The following is an 18,353-nucleotide window of genomic DNA, read 5'->3' as shown; positions in this document are numbered from 1 at the left end:
TAAAAATTGAAGGACCCTTTGCTAAAGCATTTGCTATAGTGTTCTATATCACCAGAGTAGGAATGCTAATTAGTCAATTAGTTTGAAAGTTATGCTCTTGTAAACTAAAATACTCCCCCAACAAAGGGTGTTCACAAAAAATAATTATTGGTAGAGAGGTGACAGACATTTGAATATAGTTTATCTAACATTCTGCTGAACAAGAGACAAATCAACTTGTGGGTGATTCCCAATAATGGAAGGTTTTAAATATCAGAAATACAATGTCAGTTTAGTGTGAAATTACATTACCTAGATTTCTGTAATGATTAATTTTTGTGTCTAAAACAGAGGACAATCAAATCTTTCCTTAGACCGCAGGAATAGAACTCAGAAGTAGTCAGCCACCTGCCATTACCATGTTGGGGTGGACACATCACCTTCCTTCTTTTGTCTGCAGAAATTGACCTAGCTATGAAATCTCTCTCAGCACCTATTTGAAATCAGTCTTAACACTTCTCTTCCTTGATAAGCTACAAATTCCCTGAGGCCAGGCACCTGTTTTGCCTTATTCGTCACGGTATTTTGTTGGGGTGGAAGAATTTGAAATTTAAAATATGGTGGAGAGGGAAAGCCTTGTTGAGAAGGGGACATTCGAGCAGAGACTTAAAGGAGATGAGGAAACTGGCATGTGGCTATTTGGGGGGCTCGGAAGAAGCAGACTTTCAGGTCTAAGTGGAGCACACCTGATGTGTTTGTGGAAGGGCAAGGGCATGGGCAAGGGCATGGCTGAAGCCAAGTGAGCAAAGGGAAGAGGAGTGGGAGAGGAAGTCAAGGAGGCTAAGGGGACCAGGGTTTGGGAATTTGTTCTTACTGGGATGAGAAGTCATTCAGATTCAATTGAAGGTATGAAGTAGCAGATTTGTATTTTAAAGGGATTATAGAACTGCTTTTTGAGAATGAGTCAGAGGAAAGACATGGTCTGACTCAACATTTTAACAATATCCTTCTGGCAACCGTGCAGAGAATAAATTTAAGGGGACAAGGAGGGAAACTGGGGCATAGATGAAGGAGCTATAACTAAAAAGCAGAGTGGCAATGACAGTGGCTTGAGTCCAGGTGGTAGTGATGAACGTGCTGAGAAGCTCTCCAATGCTGGACCGGGCAGGATATGTTTACAGGACAGGTGTTCAGTATGAGTGTGAAGAAAAGAAACAAATCAAAGATGGTGCATGGTTTAGGGCCAGAGTACCTGGAAGGACAGAGTAGCCATTTACTACAAAGGAAAAGACTCGGCTGGGGGAATACCAGAAGTGTGAGTCTAGGACTGAGACACTAACTAGAAGGCCATGAGGATATATTAGGTCATCAGTTGAATCTCAGTCTGGAGTTTAAAACTGGAGAGAGAAATCTGGGAATCATGAGATGATGTCACCTGGGGGACAGAAAGGTCAGCCCTGACTACATCTAGAATAATGCTGCGGACCACAGCAACAATGGAAGGTCATGGAGATGAGGAAGAACCAGAAAAGGAAGATAAGGAGGACCAGCTGCTGAGGAAAAAATAAATGAGACCCAGTGATGTACCCGACACAAAAGGAAGAAAGAGTTGCAAGAATGTGGTTGGCCCAAAATCTCCACACGTTGCCAAAAACATCCTACTCACCCTTCCGTCTTTCACAAGCCCTCTGTGAGTAGTCCTGCTTTAGACAGGGGGCCCTCCTCTGTGTCCCTAAATCACAGTGTGGGCCTCAATTACAATGCTAATCAGAACCCAGAGTGCAGTTTCACTTCTCTGCCTTCTCCTCCTTATAAAAAATGTGAGTTCCAGAAGCTTCATTGGAATGCTGGTATCTAAAAATATCTCTGGCAGATGGAAAGGAGGACGTTACATTTATTAAGAGCTTACTGTAGAGCAGCCAACATGTTAATAAATTTACTTAGGTACTCAAAAAATGTTGATAAAAGAATGGAGGAAGTGTTGAATGAACAGCAGAGATAAGACAGATGATAGATAACAGTGATGCGTACAGTGCCCAGGTGGAGCCCTGGACTCAAGGCCCATGGACCCACTCCCATGGATAATAGCAGCAAGCTAGCAAGATTACTCAGCTAACCCCTCTTGCTCTCTTTCCAAGCTGCCAAGCAAGATTCTTCAACATAATTTAGTTTCTTTCAAAGATTTTCTTGCGTTAGAAAGTGGTATCTAGCAACTTGCTGCTGTTCCAACTGACTGCTGTATTTCTCTTTGTGCATCAATAAATCAGCGTTCTGTTTTAGGCACTAGTCTATTGTAAGTTTACATTAATGTAAGTATTTTACAGTGTTTCTTTTGGGACTTCTAGGGATGATCAGCCTGTTTGTTTTGTTTTCTTTCAAGCAAAATAATTTTTTGAAATCAAAATGGGGCTGACTCAGGCAATCTCAAGAGATTGTGATAGAGAAATCCAGGACATGCCTACAGTGCAACTGATTGCTAAAGGAAAATATTGATTCCCATTTATTTTACCTCGTGTTGACACTAATGGTCACAGTAAGGATTCTTGTAGAATGCACCTGGTAGAGGTTGCTAGGCAGTGACCTGAGCAAAAAATGGTATTTTTGTTGTTGTTTCAAATATGATTCATTTTTCTGAGTTTGAATTTATTCCCTATGCTGAAAAATAGAATTCCAGAGCCATACAAACACACTCCAGGTCTAAACCTAACATGTGTTAAGGTAGATCGATTTTTGATGCTCTGATAAAATAGGGCGTGTAGTCCTTTAAGACCCAAAATTTGAACAGCTATGGTCATTTGCCCTTAAGATGGTAACTGGGCTCGAATTTCATCTCCCTCTGAAATAACTGTATTGTCTCTTCCATAGAGTCAAAGAAAATTTTGGGTAAAATTTTTTGGATCAATGACATCAGGTAGATAAAACCTTTGCCACAGTCTTTACTTTTTAAAATGTGTTCAAAAGTATTATTTTCTCTATTTTTATTGACATCAGGGAAATGAGAAGAGAATTCACAAGTATGTAATTTCTTATTACTAAACTATCTATCAATCTTTATAACCAAGCTAATAAGCCCATTATATTTTTATGTCTTAATATCTGAAACCTAAATCCTCTTCACACCCACTATGACAGTCAGATTCATGCTGGGAAGAGACTGATTCACCCACTGATTCACCCAAGTTAGCTGTGCTTCTGACTGTGGAAGCTACCTACCACCTGGATTCTTCCTTAGAATAGTGTCTTCTCGAATGGACAAAACCCATTACACTGTGTCAGACTTTGCTAAGTCCTTTGCATTACCAAGCCTTATGTATTGTGATAAGTAGCTGCTTTCTCAAGCATTGTGACAACATTTAATCCCATGTATAGCTTCTTAGACTCTAACCTACCAGGTCCCAGTTCCTAACGCCACCACACTGGCCTTTGGTACTTTGGTTCTATCTGCCCTGTTCATGAGGTCTGACATTTATTCCTATAAAGTAAAAGCAGGAGAGACTAAGGGGAGTTTTATAAGCAAATATCAATTTTATGAACTATGTTAACTTAAAAAAAAAAAAAAGACTTCCTTGAACCATCCAGGAGGATACAGGTTAATTGTGAGAGGGGAGAGGGATCCTGTACAGAATTACTATGAAAGTAGGAAAACTTGGAGGTGAGACTATCCCATAGAGTTAGGACTTTTATAGTTGGTGCCCTGACTGTATGCTAAGGCATCTTTATGTTATGGTATAAATCTTACCTTAACTTCCACATGTGCCATCAATACTGCAAAATTGGTTAGGTGGTTACAAGAGCATGTAGTATGTGTCTTATTTGTTGTCAGGAGCCGACAGCCTTGTGTTGACCAATAACCTGTCATTGTGCGTTTGGAATAGCTCCAAAAGGAACAGTTTGGATTGAAATTTTCCTCGGACTGCTTCAGGAAAAAGAAAATCAATAAAACCAGTAACTACTTTATGATCATGTAAATTAGGTAGGCATTTTCTTTACATCTAACACAACTTTGTACTCTGGTCCAGCTTTGGTGGAGATTCCTACCAGTGTCTCATATTGAGTCTGTCAAGTCTAACCAAATTTGAATATACACTGTTGTTTATTCCCCCTGGTAAGAGGTAAGTTTACTTTATTACTGAAGGAAGACTAGTATCGATGTCTCAGAATTACACCAGTTAACTTCAAAGTATATAGGATGGTCTTTAGAAATCTTTGTCCAATTTATAATACAATCTTTGAATATACACAAACACGTATCTACACATAAAGATATACTAATTATAATATCATATGTGAGGTCATGTCCAATTCCAGTGAATATATTGCTAGATCTTTTTTAATTATGAAAAAGCATTTATATATACATGTATGAATATTTTTACCATAAGTATTTACATATTCAAAAATTATTCTCCTCCTTCATTTCAGAAAAAAAAATCACCATGATCATTTCATAGATAATGAATTGCTATATATGTCAAATAATAGGGAAAAAATTAAAAGAAAATTAATAAACTTCATATTCATGCTATAACAAACATAGGTAATGTGGACAAATAAACATAACATGCCATTTTCTTACCTTAATATGTTTAACAGTAAATACCACAGGATCAGCCAAATAAACCTTATTACTGAATTCTTTGTTTATTGCTGCTGTAATAACAGGAGAATTGACGATGACAGAATGATTGGTGGACATAGCCTCTGTCCCTAGTTTCATGCTGGCGTTCTCCGTGGACAAGTAAGGACCCAAGTTGTTATACAGGACAAAAGCCACTCTGATCTCTCCTAAAATAAAGGCAGATCTGAATTATAAAGTGGGAAGACACTTTCATTACTTTGCATGTTCCACTTAAATTAGATAGTTCTAACTGGGTTGTAATCAAACCTGCATAAAGAATACTACAGCAAAACTGAAGCGCTCACTTTAACCAAATGTCAGCTCATGCATAAGGCAAGTCAAGTCAAAATTAGGCTGAAACAACAACATATCAGTATTTAAGAAAAGTGATCCTCAGTCCCTATCTTACTCCATACTCAAAAACGTAATTCAAGATGGAGTACAGATCTAAACATAAAAACCAGAACCACAAAATAAACAATATCTTTGTGATCCTGAAGAAGGCAAAGATGAGTTGGATAGAACCCAAGAAACACCAACCATAAAAGAAATAAAGGTTAACTGAATTTATCAAAATTGAAAATTTGTGTCCATCAAAATACAGCAATAAGAAAATGCATAGGCAAGCCACAGACTAGACTAGGGAATATATTCATGTATATGTATGTATTACACATGTATATTTATATATTACATATTATATATACAAGACTTAAGAATATTTAAAGCAGTTCTGATAATCAATAATGAAAGAATAAATACTACTAAAACAGCAAAAGACAAACACACACTTGAGAAAAAAAGATGTGAAAGGCTAGTAGACACTTGAAAATAACCAACATTATTAACAATTAAGGAAACAAAAATTAAAATCACAATGAAATACCATTTCATACCCACTAGAATCTCTAAAACCAAAATGACTGATCATATTAATGTTGGTAAGAATATGGAACAATTGGAATTCTCATACATACACTGCATGTGGGAATGTAAAATGGTTCAACTATTTGGAAAAAACGTTGGGTAATTTCTTATAAAGATAGGCATATATCAACCCTTCCTAGACAAGTGAAAATATATATCCACAAAGAAAAAAACTTGTATAATAATGTTTATAGCACTCTAATTCATAATAGCCTCAAAGTGGAAACAACTCAAAAATCCATCAATAGGAGATAAATCATGGCATATAAGCATAATGGAATATACTATGCACAAATAAGGAACAAACTACTGATAGATGGAGTATCATGACTGAATCCCAGAAGTACTATGCTGAATTAAAGAATATAGGCAGAAATATAGTACATACTCTTTGATTCCAGTTATATGAAGTCTAAGAACAGGAAAAATTTGCCTATAGAAATACTAATGAGAAGAAAAGAGTTTCATTAGGTGGGGTGGGCAGGTGGTGAGAAGACTGGAAAGAGGTACCAGGGAACTTGTTGGGTAATAAAAGGTATTTATAGCTTATTTTATGTGATATTACAGAAGAATATACAATTATCAAATTCATCAAGCTGAACACTTAAGAAAAGTGCCTTTGATTGCATGTATATTACATCTTAATTGTAACTAAAAAGAAAAACATTGATTCAAAATCTTTCCTTGGTCTTAAAACTCAAGTATCATGTTCTTTTAAGGTCACTTTCTCCATATGTCCTTCTACCTTATTTTTCCCCTCAAGATAATCTCTTACATGTGATCCTTTGTAAAATTAATCTTAACACATTTATCATATCTCCTATCTTAAAAAAAAAAGCCCTATGCAGCACTTCCAGTATTAATTCCTACCAGTTTACCAAGAAATAGGCATGACCCTGACTGATGTGGTTGCTAAGATGAGAAAGTCAAAATCCTTGTCCCTGAAGCTTAGAGCTAAGTGAGAATAAAGACAAATAAATTTTATTTTATTTTTCTTTTTAAGGTAAGAGGGTACTGTCAACGTCTAAACTGTGCTGCCATATTTGGGAAATTCCTTACTGTTAGGGATTCCTAGACACAAAATGGACATATACTTGCTTCCCCAGTCTGGCTTGCAAAGAGGCTGCCCCGGGCACCTCAGCTAGCTGAGTCCACAAGTCTCGGACTTCAGATGAGGCGCTAGTGACACAGGAAGCAGGAGGTGGGGCAAGAGCAGCAGCCTTCACTCGTACTTCACTGGTGGTAGCAATGATTCTGTGCGACGGACAGGCTGCCATTCACTTCTTTCTCCTGTATGTTCTCTGAGCCTGATTCTCCAGCCTGCTCAGTGATTCTGTGGGATCGCTACTGTCCTTTCAGTAATCCAGCAAAGAGATTATGATAAGGGCTACATGAAGGAAACGGGCTTTGTAAACTTCCAATCCACATCTGTTAACATAGTACTGAGAAAACAATAGTAAATCACTAGACACTTCTAGTCTGTTACAACACAGCATTTAATTTTAGTTCTTTCCCTCTAGACTTATAAAAATGCTGATTTTTCAAAAGGCCAAACTTAGGAACATCTATGTATTTTTCTTGTTGGCAGGAACAACTTTTATTTTAATTGGTTTGTAATTGGCTGATAATTTGTATCAATTTTCATCTGTGGGATGCTGACATGTTGCCTTCCCACCTTGTCTTACCAGTGCATTTTAGTAGCATATGACTGTTATAGGTTCTCCACTCCCAAATCAATGCTTAAATGTGACATAATACACACACACACAATACATTAATTTAGTAAACAAATGAGCACAAAACATAATATTATTAATGTAGACATATTTCAATATTCATTAGCTGTGTATCTGAAAGTTCACACATTTATTTGATAAATCCTTAGTGCATCTATGTGCCATACACTTGGGTTACGTAGAAAAGGTCTCTGTTGTCATGAAGCTTACTGCTTGGAGGAAGAGTCAGACTATAAGTAGGCAACTTAAAAACAAATAAATAAAATTTCATATAATGATAGGAAAATAAACGCTATGAAGAAGCATTGGCATAAAACGGCTAATGGAAAAAAAGTGATTGGGAAAGAGTGGTTTACCTCTGGGGAGACAGGAAAAACCTTCCTAAAGAGGTAAGATTTATACTGAGCAGTGAAAGATAGAGAAGCTTCTTTATAAAGAATTATAAAAACTGTATTCCAGGAAGAAAGAAAATAAAATGCAAAAATCTGATGCAGGAACACTTCTGTGTTCAAGAAACAGAATTGAATCTTGACTAAGGAACCCTTGTGCATTGTTGTGGGAATGTAAATTGGTGCAACCAGTATAGAAAACACTATGGAGAGTCCTCAGAAAATCAACAATAGAACTACATATGATCTAGCAATTTCACTTCTGGGTATTTATCTGAAGGAAATGAAAACACGAAATCTAAAAGATCTATGCACCCCCATGTTGAAGCGTTATTTACAAGAGCCAAGACATGGAAACAACCTGAGTGTTGACTGATGGATGAATGGATAATGAAAACATGGTACCTACATGCAAAGGCATTTTATTCAGTCATAAAAAAGAAATTTAACACTTGTGACAACATGGGTGGACCCTCACTTATGCTAAAAGAAATAAGTCAGACTGAGACAAATACCATGTGATCTCATTTATATGTCAAGTCTTAAAAGTGACAACAAAAATTGAACTCACAGATGCAGAGAACAGACTACTAGGGGGTGAGTGAAATGGTTGAAGGGGGTCAAGAGGTATGAACTTCCAGTCATAATAAATAAGCCATGGGGATGTAGTGCACAGTATGGGAACTGTAGGTAATACTGCATTGCACATTCTGAAAGTTGCAAAGAGAGCAGACCTTAAAAGTTCTCATCACACAAAAAAAATTGTAGCTTTTTGGATTAATGGATGTTACCTAGACTTTCAGAGGTGATCATTTTGCAGTATATATATATATCAAACCCTCATGTTGTCTACCTGAAACCTACAAAATATATCATATATCTGTTATAATCTCAATTAACAAAAGCATATCAAGACTAGAATGTCTGTATCACAGAGAGCATATGACAGATAGACAGGAAGTGGAGCAGATGAGGCAGGAAAGGAGGGGATCAGGCAGCACACGGTAGCCTAGTTAAGCCATTTGATCTATTTTAAGTGTAACTGGAGTGGACTGGTCAGACTTATGTTTAGGAAGAACCCTTCGTTGACAGCCTAAAACTGTTAGGGGGCAAGGACTGGAAAAAGGGAAACCAGTTAGGAGCTAATACAGGAATCCAATTTTGCTGTGTAGAAAACCTTATTGCTGACTCAAAATTCACACAGTCAAATGAACAACAGAATAGTGATTTGTAAATTCAGTTTTAAAACAAGAATAATTTGTTTTTCTTGATATTATTTAACAAGGTCTTCTTTTTTAAAAACTATTCACCCTACAATATAAAACATCAATTTTGAGTTGGTTGCTAGGACCTGAGTCACCTTCTTATCATCTAACAGGTTAAGGGATCTGACTTTCTTGGCAAAAAATATGCTTTTAAAAATTTAGTATTGGCAAGGCTTGAGACATACCTTTTCTATGAGATAATTTCTTTATTTAAGTTTAATTACATGCAGTAAATATAATCTAGTACTAAACAGACCTATATTTACCAATTCCATTCCCCAAAAGCATCTCCTTACATTTATATTTTCCGTATGATTTGCAAAGGAAAAGCACAGAAACAATCTCAGAAAGAAATCAATAAGGAAAAAAAAATTAATTACAAGTAAAATTTCCATTAAAAATTTTAGAAACTTAAATCTGTCAACTTAGTGAGAGTTACTCCTTTCAAGGAAAAGAGTCAGATCAACTAGATTTTGTTGTTCATTAATTTCTCACATATTCATGTTTCTGACATTTTTCTGTAACTGAAGTCACTGAACAATTTCCAAATCTGATTGAGAATTTTATAGAACATATACCAATATACTATTGGTGTAGGAGATAAGAAAGGGAGCAAGCAGGGCAGGAGAAAGAGAACAGATGAACAGAGAGAAGGAGAGCTTTCAGTTAGTAGATCTAAAATTCCAAGCCAAGAAGCAAAGAATCAATGACAAGTTCAATTCCATCAAGTTTAACAAATAAACTCTAACCTACCATTCCGGCCATTTTGTTTTAAGGTATTTGCAGAAAGCTGGATAGTGCTTCCATGAGCCATGTTTTCTGGGAATTTTAGGTCTTCTAAGTTTCCTTCTGTGCTAAGTCTTGCAACTTCCAATTCTGTTAATGGCAAAAAGGTATCAGTGCTCATTGAGAAACATGCTAAAGCTGAGATCATTTACTAAATCACTGAAATCATTCTGAAATCAAAACACTGAAATCAATGTTCTATTTGTCACATTTTATAGTAGTTCAATCTTTTATTTAAAAAGTGTTTGTTTAGTATTTTGATTCTTTTCGAAGTAAAGCAAATAAAAGCTGTTAAAATTAGGTAAATAAGAATATAAATGTCCCCACTTACAAAGTCTGAATTTTAAAATTCAGTCGCAAATCCTTATAATTTCTCACTGTCTTTAAGTTTATTTTCAAAATGGTATCTTTATTTTATGAATTACATAAAAATCCTTTTATAATCTAGAGCTATACTATTATATCAATATTGATCATTAAATCTATTAAGTTTGAAACTGGTTTATCAAATCTTCTGAAATGAAACTGTCAGCTACATCCTTATGCACAATAAATATAGATTTATATTTCTTCACAATAACAATTATTAAACATTGTTATATCACCTTCACTTAAATGACTGATTTCTTTACAGTATCTAATTCAGACACTCATTTTACAACTGAAGTGATCCATAAGCCCTGTATTAGGAGGATACAATTATTTCTAAATAGTACAATATGTACCTAGATACATACATACATAAAAACTAACAACAAAAAAAGGACCTCAGTGTAAGTGATCTCAGGCTGATATATCCAGTATTAGAATATCCTAAGGATGATAGTGTACATAATTATGAGGACTCTTTTAAGCCAACGACAGATGATATCCTCTTAATTATAGAAAAATAATAACACCTCCACTGAAATAAAGTGTCACTCATTATTATCTGGAACACCTTAGAGACCTGTTTCTTTTCCTTCCTTCTCTGTACATGGGTCTCTGGCCTTTCTGTATAACAAAGGCCACTTACGGATATTGTCTGTGTTCTCCCTGACAATGTCAGTCTTCAAAAGGTTATCAGCCAGCACAAAAGCACTTTCCTCCACAGTATCGAGCAACATGGTGGCTGCACGTAGTTGATCATTTGTAGTCAGGTCTCTCCACGCATTCAACGCTTGTGGCTGGAGGAGGTTGTTAACTGTCTCCACCATCGCCTACAAGAGGACGAACAGAATGACAGAGGTCTCTAGTGAACCCACAGAGCTGTCAGAAATCCAGGAGTACATGTTGCCCAGCAAGCAAGGATCAGCGGTGTGCATGAGTTCAGTATTGTCCCAGCCTCCCCTGTGACCTGCTGCAGTGGAAGCATTCATTATTTTGTTCTGTAAAACCCTAGCTGAGACTGCGAGGCAAGAGGAAAAGCTGCTTTTGTTTTGAGGACAGCAAATAGAATCATGCTTGCTTCTTAGAATCAATAGCAAAGACTTCAGTAAGACTATAATCACATCACTAAATTATTTGGTTGGGCAACTACTGGCATGTAATTTAAACCAACACTTTTATCAGATCATCCACAAAAAATGATTTTTTTTCTATATATTACCATAAAACTAGATGCTGAACACAACAGAGATTAAAGGGATCGACTACAGTCTAGAAAATACAAGAATTTGTTGCCTATAGGTTGAAGATTTAATGAGCAACTAATTTTTTTCTCAGTCAGCTAGTAAAATGTCAGAATGGGGAAAATATCAAAGCATACACACTCCCAGGGGCTTTGGATATGTTCTGTATGAACATAAACGTCCTTCATGCTGTTTACTGTTCGGAGGTGAATGAACAGTTGGAACTTGCTACCTATGGCCCTTATGTGTTTTCTCTTAAAAAAAAACCCAACAAATCAGCAGTAGATACACTCACTCACAGCAATAAACCACCACATTTCCCATTGCTTCATCCAAAAGAATCATTTCTCTAGTTACAATTTATACATTTCCTGTGGTTAGCTTTATGTTAGAAGTTACAAAGAGAAAGCAGTTCTCTCAAAAAGGTCTTCTTAAGGTTTCATTCAAACACTGGAGAATTGCAAAATAGAAAAATACAACAGCTACAGTTAGAGTGATCAGCCCTGAAAAAAACGGTGATTATGATATGCATCTAATCCAGAAATACAGTTGAATAAACAGCCAACACAGAGACTTCCTAGGCAGCATACAGGTGTTTTAAAACAGGACTCACATTACTGACACACTGGTAGAGGGACTGGAAGAAATAGGAGAAAATACCTATTACACTGCAGTGTTTTCATAGTAACCAAGTAACAACTGTTAAAAATTCAGCTTCATAATGAAACACCTTGGCTGCCAATTAACACCAGCTTCACAGACTAATTTGCCTTTTGATAAGAATTGTTTTTCTTGATATTTTTCCTAGCTATTCAAAGTTCTGGCCAAAAATCAACATCACTGGAGTTTCATGTAAAACAGTCCTATTTGCAACTTGAGTAGTTTGCATTATTAAAAAAAAAAAATAATAATGAGTTTAATGACTGCCCATTTTCACATAGTGTGCTTAGTTCTGTCATTTGTTCTGGGTTTAAAGCATGACCTAGAAGCCAGACAAAAGCATTTCCGGATCACAACAAAATAACCTGCTTTCCAGTAAGTTTTCTATAGGGGTAATGCCAACAGCGTATGCCAAAAGGGAGGTGTCAGACAGGAAACAAAAAAAACTTTAGGTATTTTTCTGAAGCCAAACAGAGAACACCAACCAACCTCTTGAGTGTAAAGAAGTATTCTTTCTGGGATCAGATGATCCTCTGAATTCATTAGAAATGCTCTGAAAATCCCACATGCAATAGAAATTTCGCCTGTTTTGTAAGGAGCAGCCATTTTAGCTTTAGTTAATAATCTTAAATTGATTATTTTAAACCCTACTGCAGGGAAAATTTATTGGGGATAATACAATATTTCTGTTCTGCCTTTTATTGCTTTTAATTGTTTTAATTAAAAAATACAAAAGGAGAAAAAAAATTTAAAAACATAAGGAAAGGAAACAACTATGGTCATCTCTGAGAATGTTCTAAAGAGGAACCTGTTTACAACAGAATGCTTTATAAATTACTGTGTCTGAGTTGACAGCAAATGAATCAAAAGCACCCCTTATTAATTAATTTTAGTTTTGCAACTGAAAATATATAAGGCACAATATTTTTTCAGAGTTATAAATTTTGAGTACATTTGCAACAACTGCATCTTCCCAAATAAGACATAGTCTTTATTTAGAGAAGCTTTCTATTAACGCTCAAATGACCTCCACATTTTTTATTGACAGGACAGACTTAAAGTAAGACCCTAAGATCTAGGTGGGTTAAGACACAAATCTAACATTCATTTATTCCTTAAAAAGCGCCTGTTATGATTGCTTAAGTATAATTGTAAGGATACGTACATGAACACAAGGATTGAGAGACAGAATTCTGCAGTGCTAAAAACAGAGTGTGGAACTAGAACTACATCTGCTGAGTTCACACCTGCTCTTCCACTGACTAGCTGTGTGATGTTGGGTAAGTTACTTAATGTCTTTGTACTCAATCTGTAAATCAGAGATGATGATATACCCATTTCATCAGCTTGCCTGGCTCATAATAAGTGCTTAAGGTAATTTACTTTCATTTGCTATCAAAATCCAGTTTGAGAAGAAGAGAGGTCTCTACTGAATGCAGTACAAGTCAAACCTGATCATTTCAAAATACTCACAATGAAGTGAAATGTGCAAGGAATAACTTCTGCAATGCAGTCTTCATAAAGTGGCCTATTACATAATTTAACTACTAAAGACTATACTGCTTGAAGCTTTGAGGAATATGTGTAATAAATAGTTCATAATGTGTGTTCTAGAAGCTTGAACAAAATGACCTACTTTTTTTGCTAGGGAGAGAGCACAATTAAACCAATCTTAATAGCTTAATAATTAATACAATTTGTTCAAGTTTTCCAAAGTTTCCTAATATGTCCCTGTTACCAGTTTAATGAAGGCCATTTAATAGTCACAACTCCTTAATGATAAAACAGTATCTCTGTTTTGTTTTCCTTATACATTTATGCATTTGTATGTTTTATCCACAAATGATGACATTTAGACATAATTTTTTTAAAGCCAGTTATTTGTATTGCTTTCATTAGATCAACAACATCTCTTTAAAAACACGTTAAGTTTCATTTTATTTGATTACAAAGAAAGAACTATTCTTAGAACCAAAGTTAAATGGGAAATATACAATGAATTTGATTAAAGTGAGGGATTTCACTTTAATGCCCAACAGTTCTCCCTGATTTCTTTTTTCTACTATAAATATTTTTCTGATCTAAAATTTTTATTCTTAAGTTGGAAGAAAATAAGATTGGTCTTGCACTTATATTAAAGAAATTTTACTTTCACCACAATGGCTTGATCTGGGAGATAAAAAAGATAGCCTAATGACTTTCATATATACAGATTTAAATAATCCAAAATTTTGAGAAGCAAATTTAATCAACTGTTATTGCCAGAAACTAAATATTACCTCACTTCAATATCTTTTTAAACACTAGAAGCTGAATAGAAGGTGGTCGCTGGAAATTCGAATTCTAGTTCTGCCACCACATTTCAGTGTGACCTTTGGGCAAATTTATGTTTTTTAACCAATCAACAAAGTGCGAATTACCAAGAAAATAAGTCTCATCATGTTTTAATTTGATGGTAGTAAGGCTCATCCTATTATTAGATAACACTCTTCTCATGATATAGTTTATGGTCTAGAGTCTAAAGTGACTTTTTGCTGTTTCTAAAAATCAGTATCAATTAGAAAGTTTCCAAAGTTACTTAGATCCATATCAAGATTACAGGCATATCATATCCGTCTGGACATAATATTTATATTATACAACATTATTGGGCCTCTTATCATTAAATTCAGATCTTGAGCATATTCATTTGACTAGTTTTACTCATAGCATATAACTGTAGTATATTTGTTAAAAGATGTTATAAACTGTATAATCACACTTTGTATATTTCAAAAGGGAAAGTTTATTTATAACTAAAAGTTTGGGGAAACCCAAATAACAACTTTTGTCATTATTGCAAGAGGATAGGATTCCTTAGGAAGAATACAGAAAACGATAAACCATGAGGAACATCAATGGGATGTCTTACCTAGGTTAGCGGTAAATCTCAAACTAAGCAAGCAGGATCAGCTCGGGAACTTAGTTATCCCTCTTCCTTCCCTTGAAAACCACCAAAATAAATATCCAAGCAGCATAAATGCCTTGTAAAAGATACATAATTTTACCACCATTACATTTTTCTGAAGATGAGCTTTTAAATCATGAGCTCATTGAGTTTTTAGCTCAAATATCAGCTGCTCAGAGAGATCTACCATATCAGCATTTCTAGAGCGAATCTCCACCTCCTCTCCCTAAATCCATTACCTGTTTTGTTTTCTTTGTATAATGTATCATTATCTAATGTATCTTATATTACCTATATGATATTTTATATCTTTCACTAAAGAAAATGTAACCATCATGAGGGCAGTGACTCTGGCTCATTTACAAGTGCCAGCAACTCTGCCTGGCACACAAAAAGTATCTAATAGTTCTGTGCTGAGTGATTGTCATCAGTAAAGATTCATACTTAAGTGAGTATTCTCCATTTTTATACCATCAGAAAAAAAAATATCGGAGAGTTCCGGTTTTGTAAGTATAAGAGCAAAGAATATCTAAGTACAAATTTAAAAACCCTATTAACTACCTAATATACTAGAATCATTATTATTTTAGAGATTCAATGCCACAATGATTACCATTTTAGTACTTATTTACTTTTAATAGAATTACTCACATGTGTCTGGCTTTTTCACTAGACATGAGGTTCTCAGGGGAAAGAGAATGTTCATTTGTGTTTTCCCAGGGTAAATTTATTGCCTTGAGGCATTTTGGGTACTCAATAAATGCTCATTAAACAAAGGCAACCTGGTTTTACTATCAAATCATTCATGACCATACATATAACAAGAAAACTGAAAACATTTTCTTCTAGTTATATAACTTTTTACCATGTCTCCCAGGAAGTATTCTGAGAGAATAAAACGCTGAAATATCACCATGCTTTGGAAGGAAGGCTGGCTGAATTAGAGGCAATCAAGACCACTGAGTTCAAAAGGAAAGAACCTGTACCACAGGTTCTTCGAGTGAATGTAGAATACGCTATACATAACAACAATATATTCTATAAAAAGCTTTTCGAAGTGTTTTTAAGTGTGCAAATCTCACTTTCAATGTAATTCAATGTAGTCTTATTAAATTTGTATGACATGTGAAGAACTCGGGAAGTCACTGCCGGATGAGGTTAGGAATGAGAAGGAAAACGTGGAGCCTGTTCTCCATTTGCCTGCACTCCAAGGCAGAAGATAAGCATAAAATAGAGCTGAAACCCAGCATTTGGGACAAAAAGTGTTGCATTCTTGCTGAGGAGGAACAAGAAAAGATGCTTAAAGGTGTCTGATTTTGCATTAGATGGTAAAAGATGAATAAACTCGCCTTCACTATGATGAGTAAAGGACATAATAATCAAGTTGATAAAAGGTAGTACGATGGTTGTGTTGTGTTTGGGATGAGAACGTATGGGGCATGGAAAGAGAGCAAAAGATGAACATGGTGGGAAAAACAAACTAGTAGGTAGAAGTCAGATTTTAGGAGATCTTCAGTATGACAGAAGTTTGGACTTTATTATGTAGAAAATGTACAGCCAGTAAAGACTTTTATGAAAAGTAGTTTTGATCTTTGTTCAGATCTCTGGTTTCAGAAAATTTCCTCTGAAAACATATTAAAGGATGCATTGAGAATAGAACTATGAGAACAATATAAATAACAAAGTAAGGAATAAAGTCTGTAAAAGTTCAATCATTTTTTAAAAGTTCTTTTGTGTTACAATGGAGCAAACTTATAAAAATGCAAATTATTATTAGACAGCCCAATAGTAAGTTAAGGGCAATTATTTCCTATTAGTACATAAGTTTAAATTAATAAATTGCTGGCATCCTTTCAAAAACTTAACCTAGTAGTAAGATATTTTATTATACTCTTTACCTCAACATCTTTGTTCTCTGATGTGTTCTCCTGAATGCATTATTTCTTTATGAATATATACTGTGATCATTATGCTGAACATACTGTTTTGTTTTATTATATTGTATATACAGTTATATTTAAGCATTTTTCTTCATGTATAAATCTCAGAATATATAGAGTAAGAAAAATATATCTTTAGGCCTCCTTTCCTCCCATCACCTGCTTTCTGACTGTATTTCATATATAAAAATAGTTTTCATTGGTTATAATTTGAAAAAAATAAAAACAACTTTTCTTTAATTCTTCATTTTTGACTTTTGGATATAAAGTTTATCAGTTGAGAATAAAATAAAACAGAGCAAAAGTTTAAAATCATTACTGAATAGGGCACATTGTATTCTAATCTGTGTTCATATATCGATTCAAATAAAAAATGTAAAGGTCAAATGTTAGAGGAGTCTTTAAAACAGTTTTGAACTTGCAGGTTTTTTATTAGAAGTCAAGTTGAATGACTGGTATTTACACATCTGATCAATAAACCTAAGGTTCTTTTTATAATCACTGTCATTTAATGTTATTAAGCATATGAAAACTACTAATCTCTGAACTCCCTCTTATATCACAGCAAAGTGTTGGCATTTTCAAGTCTTAATTAAGATTAGATAGTATTATATAACTGACCTTAATATAGTAATAAGAACCTTTAACTGTAGAACAAGATGAAACTAAAATTTCATAGAGAAACCTCTGCCTCTTCAAGAGACCCCTTTGTGTTTAAAAATGTATTGTTTTTAGAAAACTGTAACTATTTAAAAAATTTCATTCAGAGCTAAATGATTGAAGGCTGTCAAATAAACCCGATTGTGTTGCAGGAATTAAATGGAGCTATAAACTTGACTCAAACTTCTTCCTAACTCTACGTGCATTCAACAAATATTAACTAAGTACCTTTGGTTTGGATGCTGAAGGAAAGACAGATGTTCTCCTTTTCCCCAGAGTGATGACAACACAGTGAGACCAGATTATTAAACAAACAATTAAAATACAGCATGAAAAGCATTATGACAGTGGAAAAACAGGGTTCAAGATCTGTATTGGAAAGGCTCCATGAAGCAGAATTCCAAGCTTAAATCCAACACTGACCAGACAAGGGGCAGAGCGATCTGCTTATAGGTATGGATGCACAGACATCTCAGAGCACTTGAAAAAATTTCTTATGGCAGAGTAAAGAGTACAAAGGGTTCAGGGACAAGATGAAGGCTAGTTTTCAAAGAGGCTTGCAAACCATATAAGATATTTGCAATTCTTTCTAAAGGCAATGAGAAGTCACTGAAAAATGTAAAATAGGGGAGCAATATCAATTTTAATGGTTAATATTTATTGAGTGTGTTCTCTTAGGTTCTGTGTTTGGCCTGAGAATGAAACTGACATAAGCCAGATTAACAGAAGAAAAGCATACACATTTTATATTTAATATTTTTATCTGAACACAGGAAGCTTCAGAGGAAAAATGAAGCCCTGAAGAAGCAGTTAAGACTGAGAGCTTATATACCTTT

At 34.9% G+C, this 18,353-nt stretch overlaps 1 protein-coding gene across 22 annotated transcripts in view; it reads right to left on the bottom strand.

The window, feature by feature from the left end:
* ADGRL3 (adhesion G protein-coupled receptor L3) overlaps positions 1 to 18,353 on the bottom strand; it is an 807,141-nt gene that overhangs the window by 110,868 nt on the left and 677,920 nt on the right. For 20 of the 22 annotated variants that reach the window (XM_036895181.2, XM_057502261.1, XM_057502262.1 and 17 more), the window contains 4 exons: positions 10,716 to 10,899; positions 9,668 to 9,790; positions 4,556 to 4,764; positions 3,719 to 3,895 (listed from right to left, as the gene is read on the bottom strand). In XM_036895181.2, the coding sequence (XP_036751076.2) occupies positions 3,719 to 3,895; positions 4,556 to 4,764; positions 9,668 to 9,790; positions 10,716 to 10,899 (693 nt within the window). The remainder of the gene's footprint in view (positions 1 to 3,718; positions 3,896 to 4,555; positions 4,765 to 9,667; positions 9,791 to 10,715; positions 10,900 to 18,353) is intronic. The other 2 variants (XM_057502255.1, XM_057502263.1) reach the window with 1 other exon arrangement.

This window comes from Manis pentadactyla, chromosome 5 (genome assembly GCF_030020395.1).
Source record: "Manis pentadactyla isolate mManPen7 chromosome 5, mManPen7.hap1, whole genome shotgun sequence".
Lineage (NCBI taxonomy): Eukaryota > Metazoa > Chordata > Mammalia > Pholidota > Manidae > Manis > Manis pentadactyla.
This window is presented reverse-complemented; position numbering and strand designations above follow the sequence as displayed.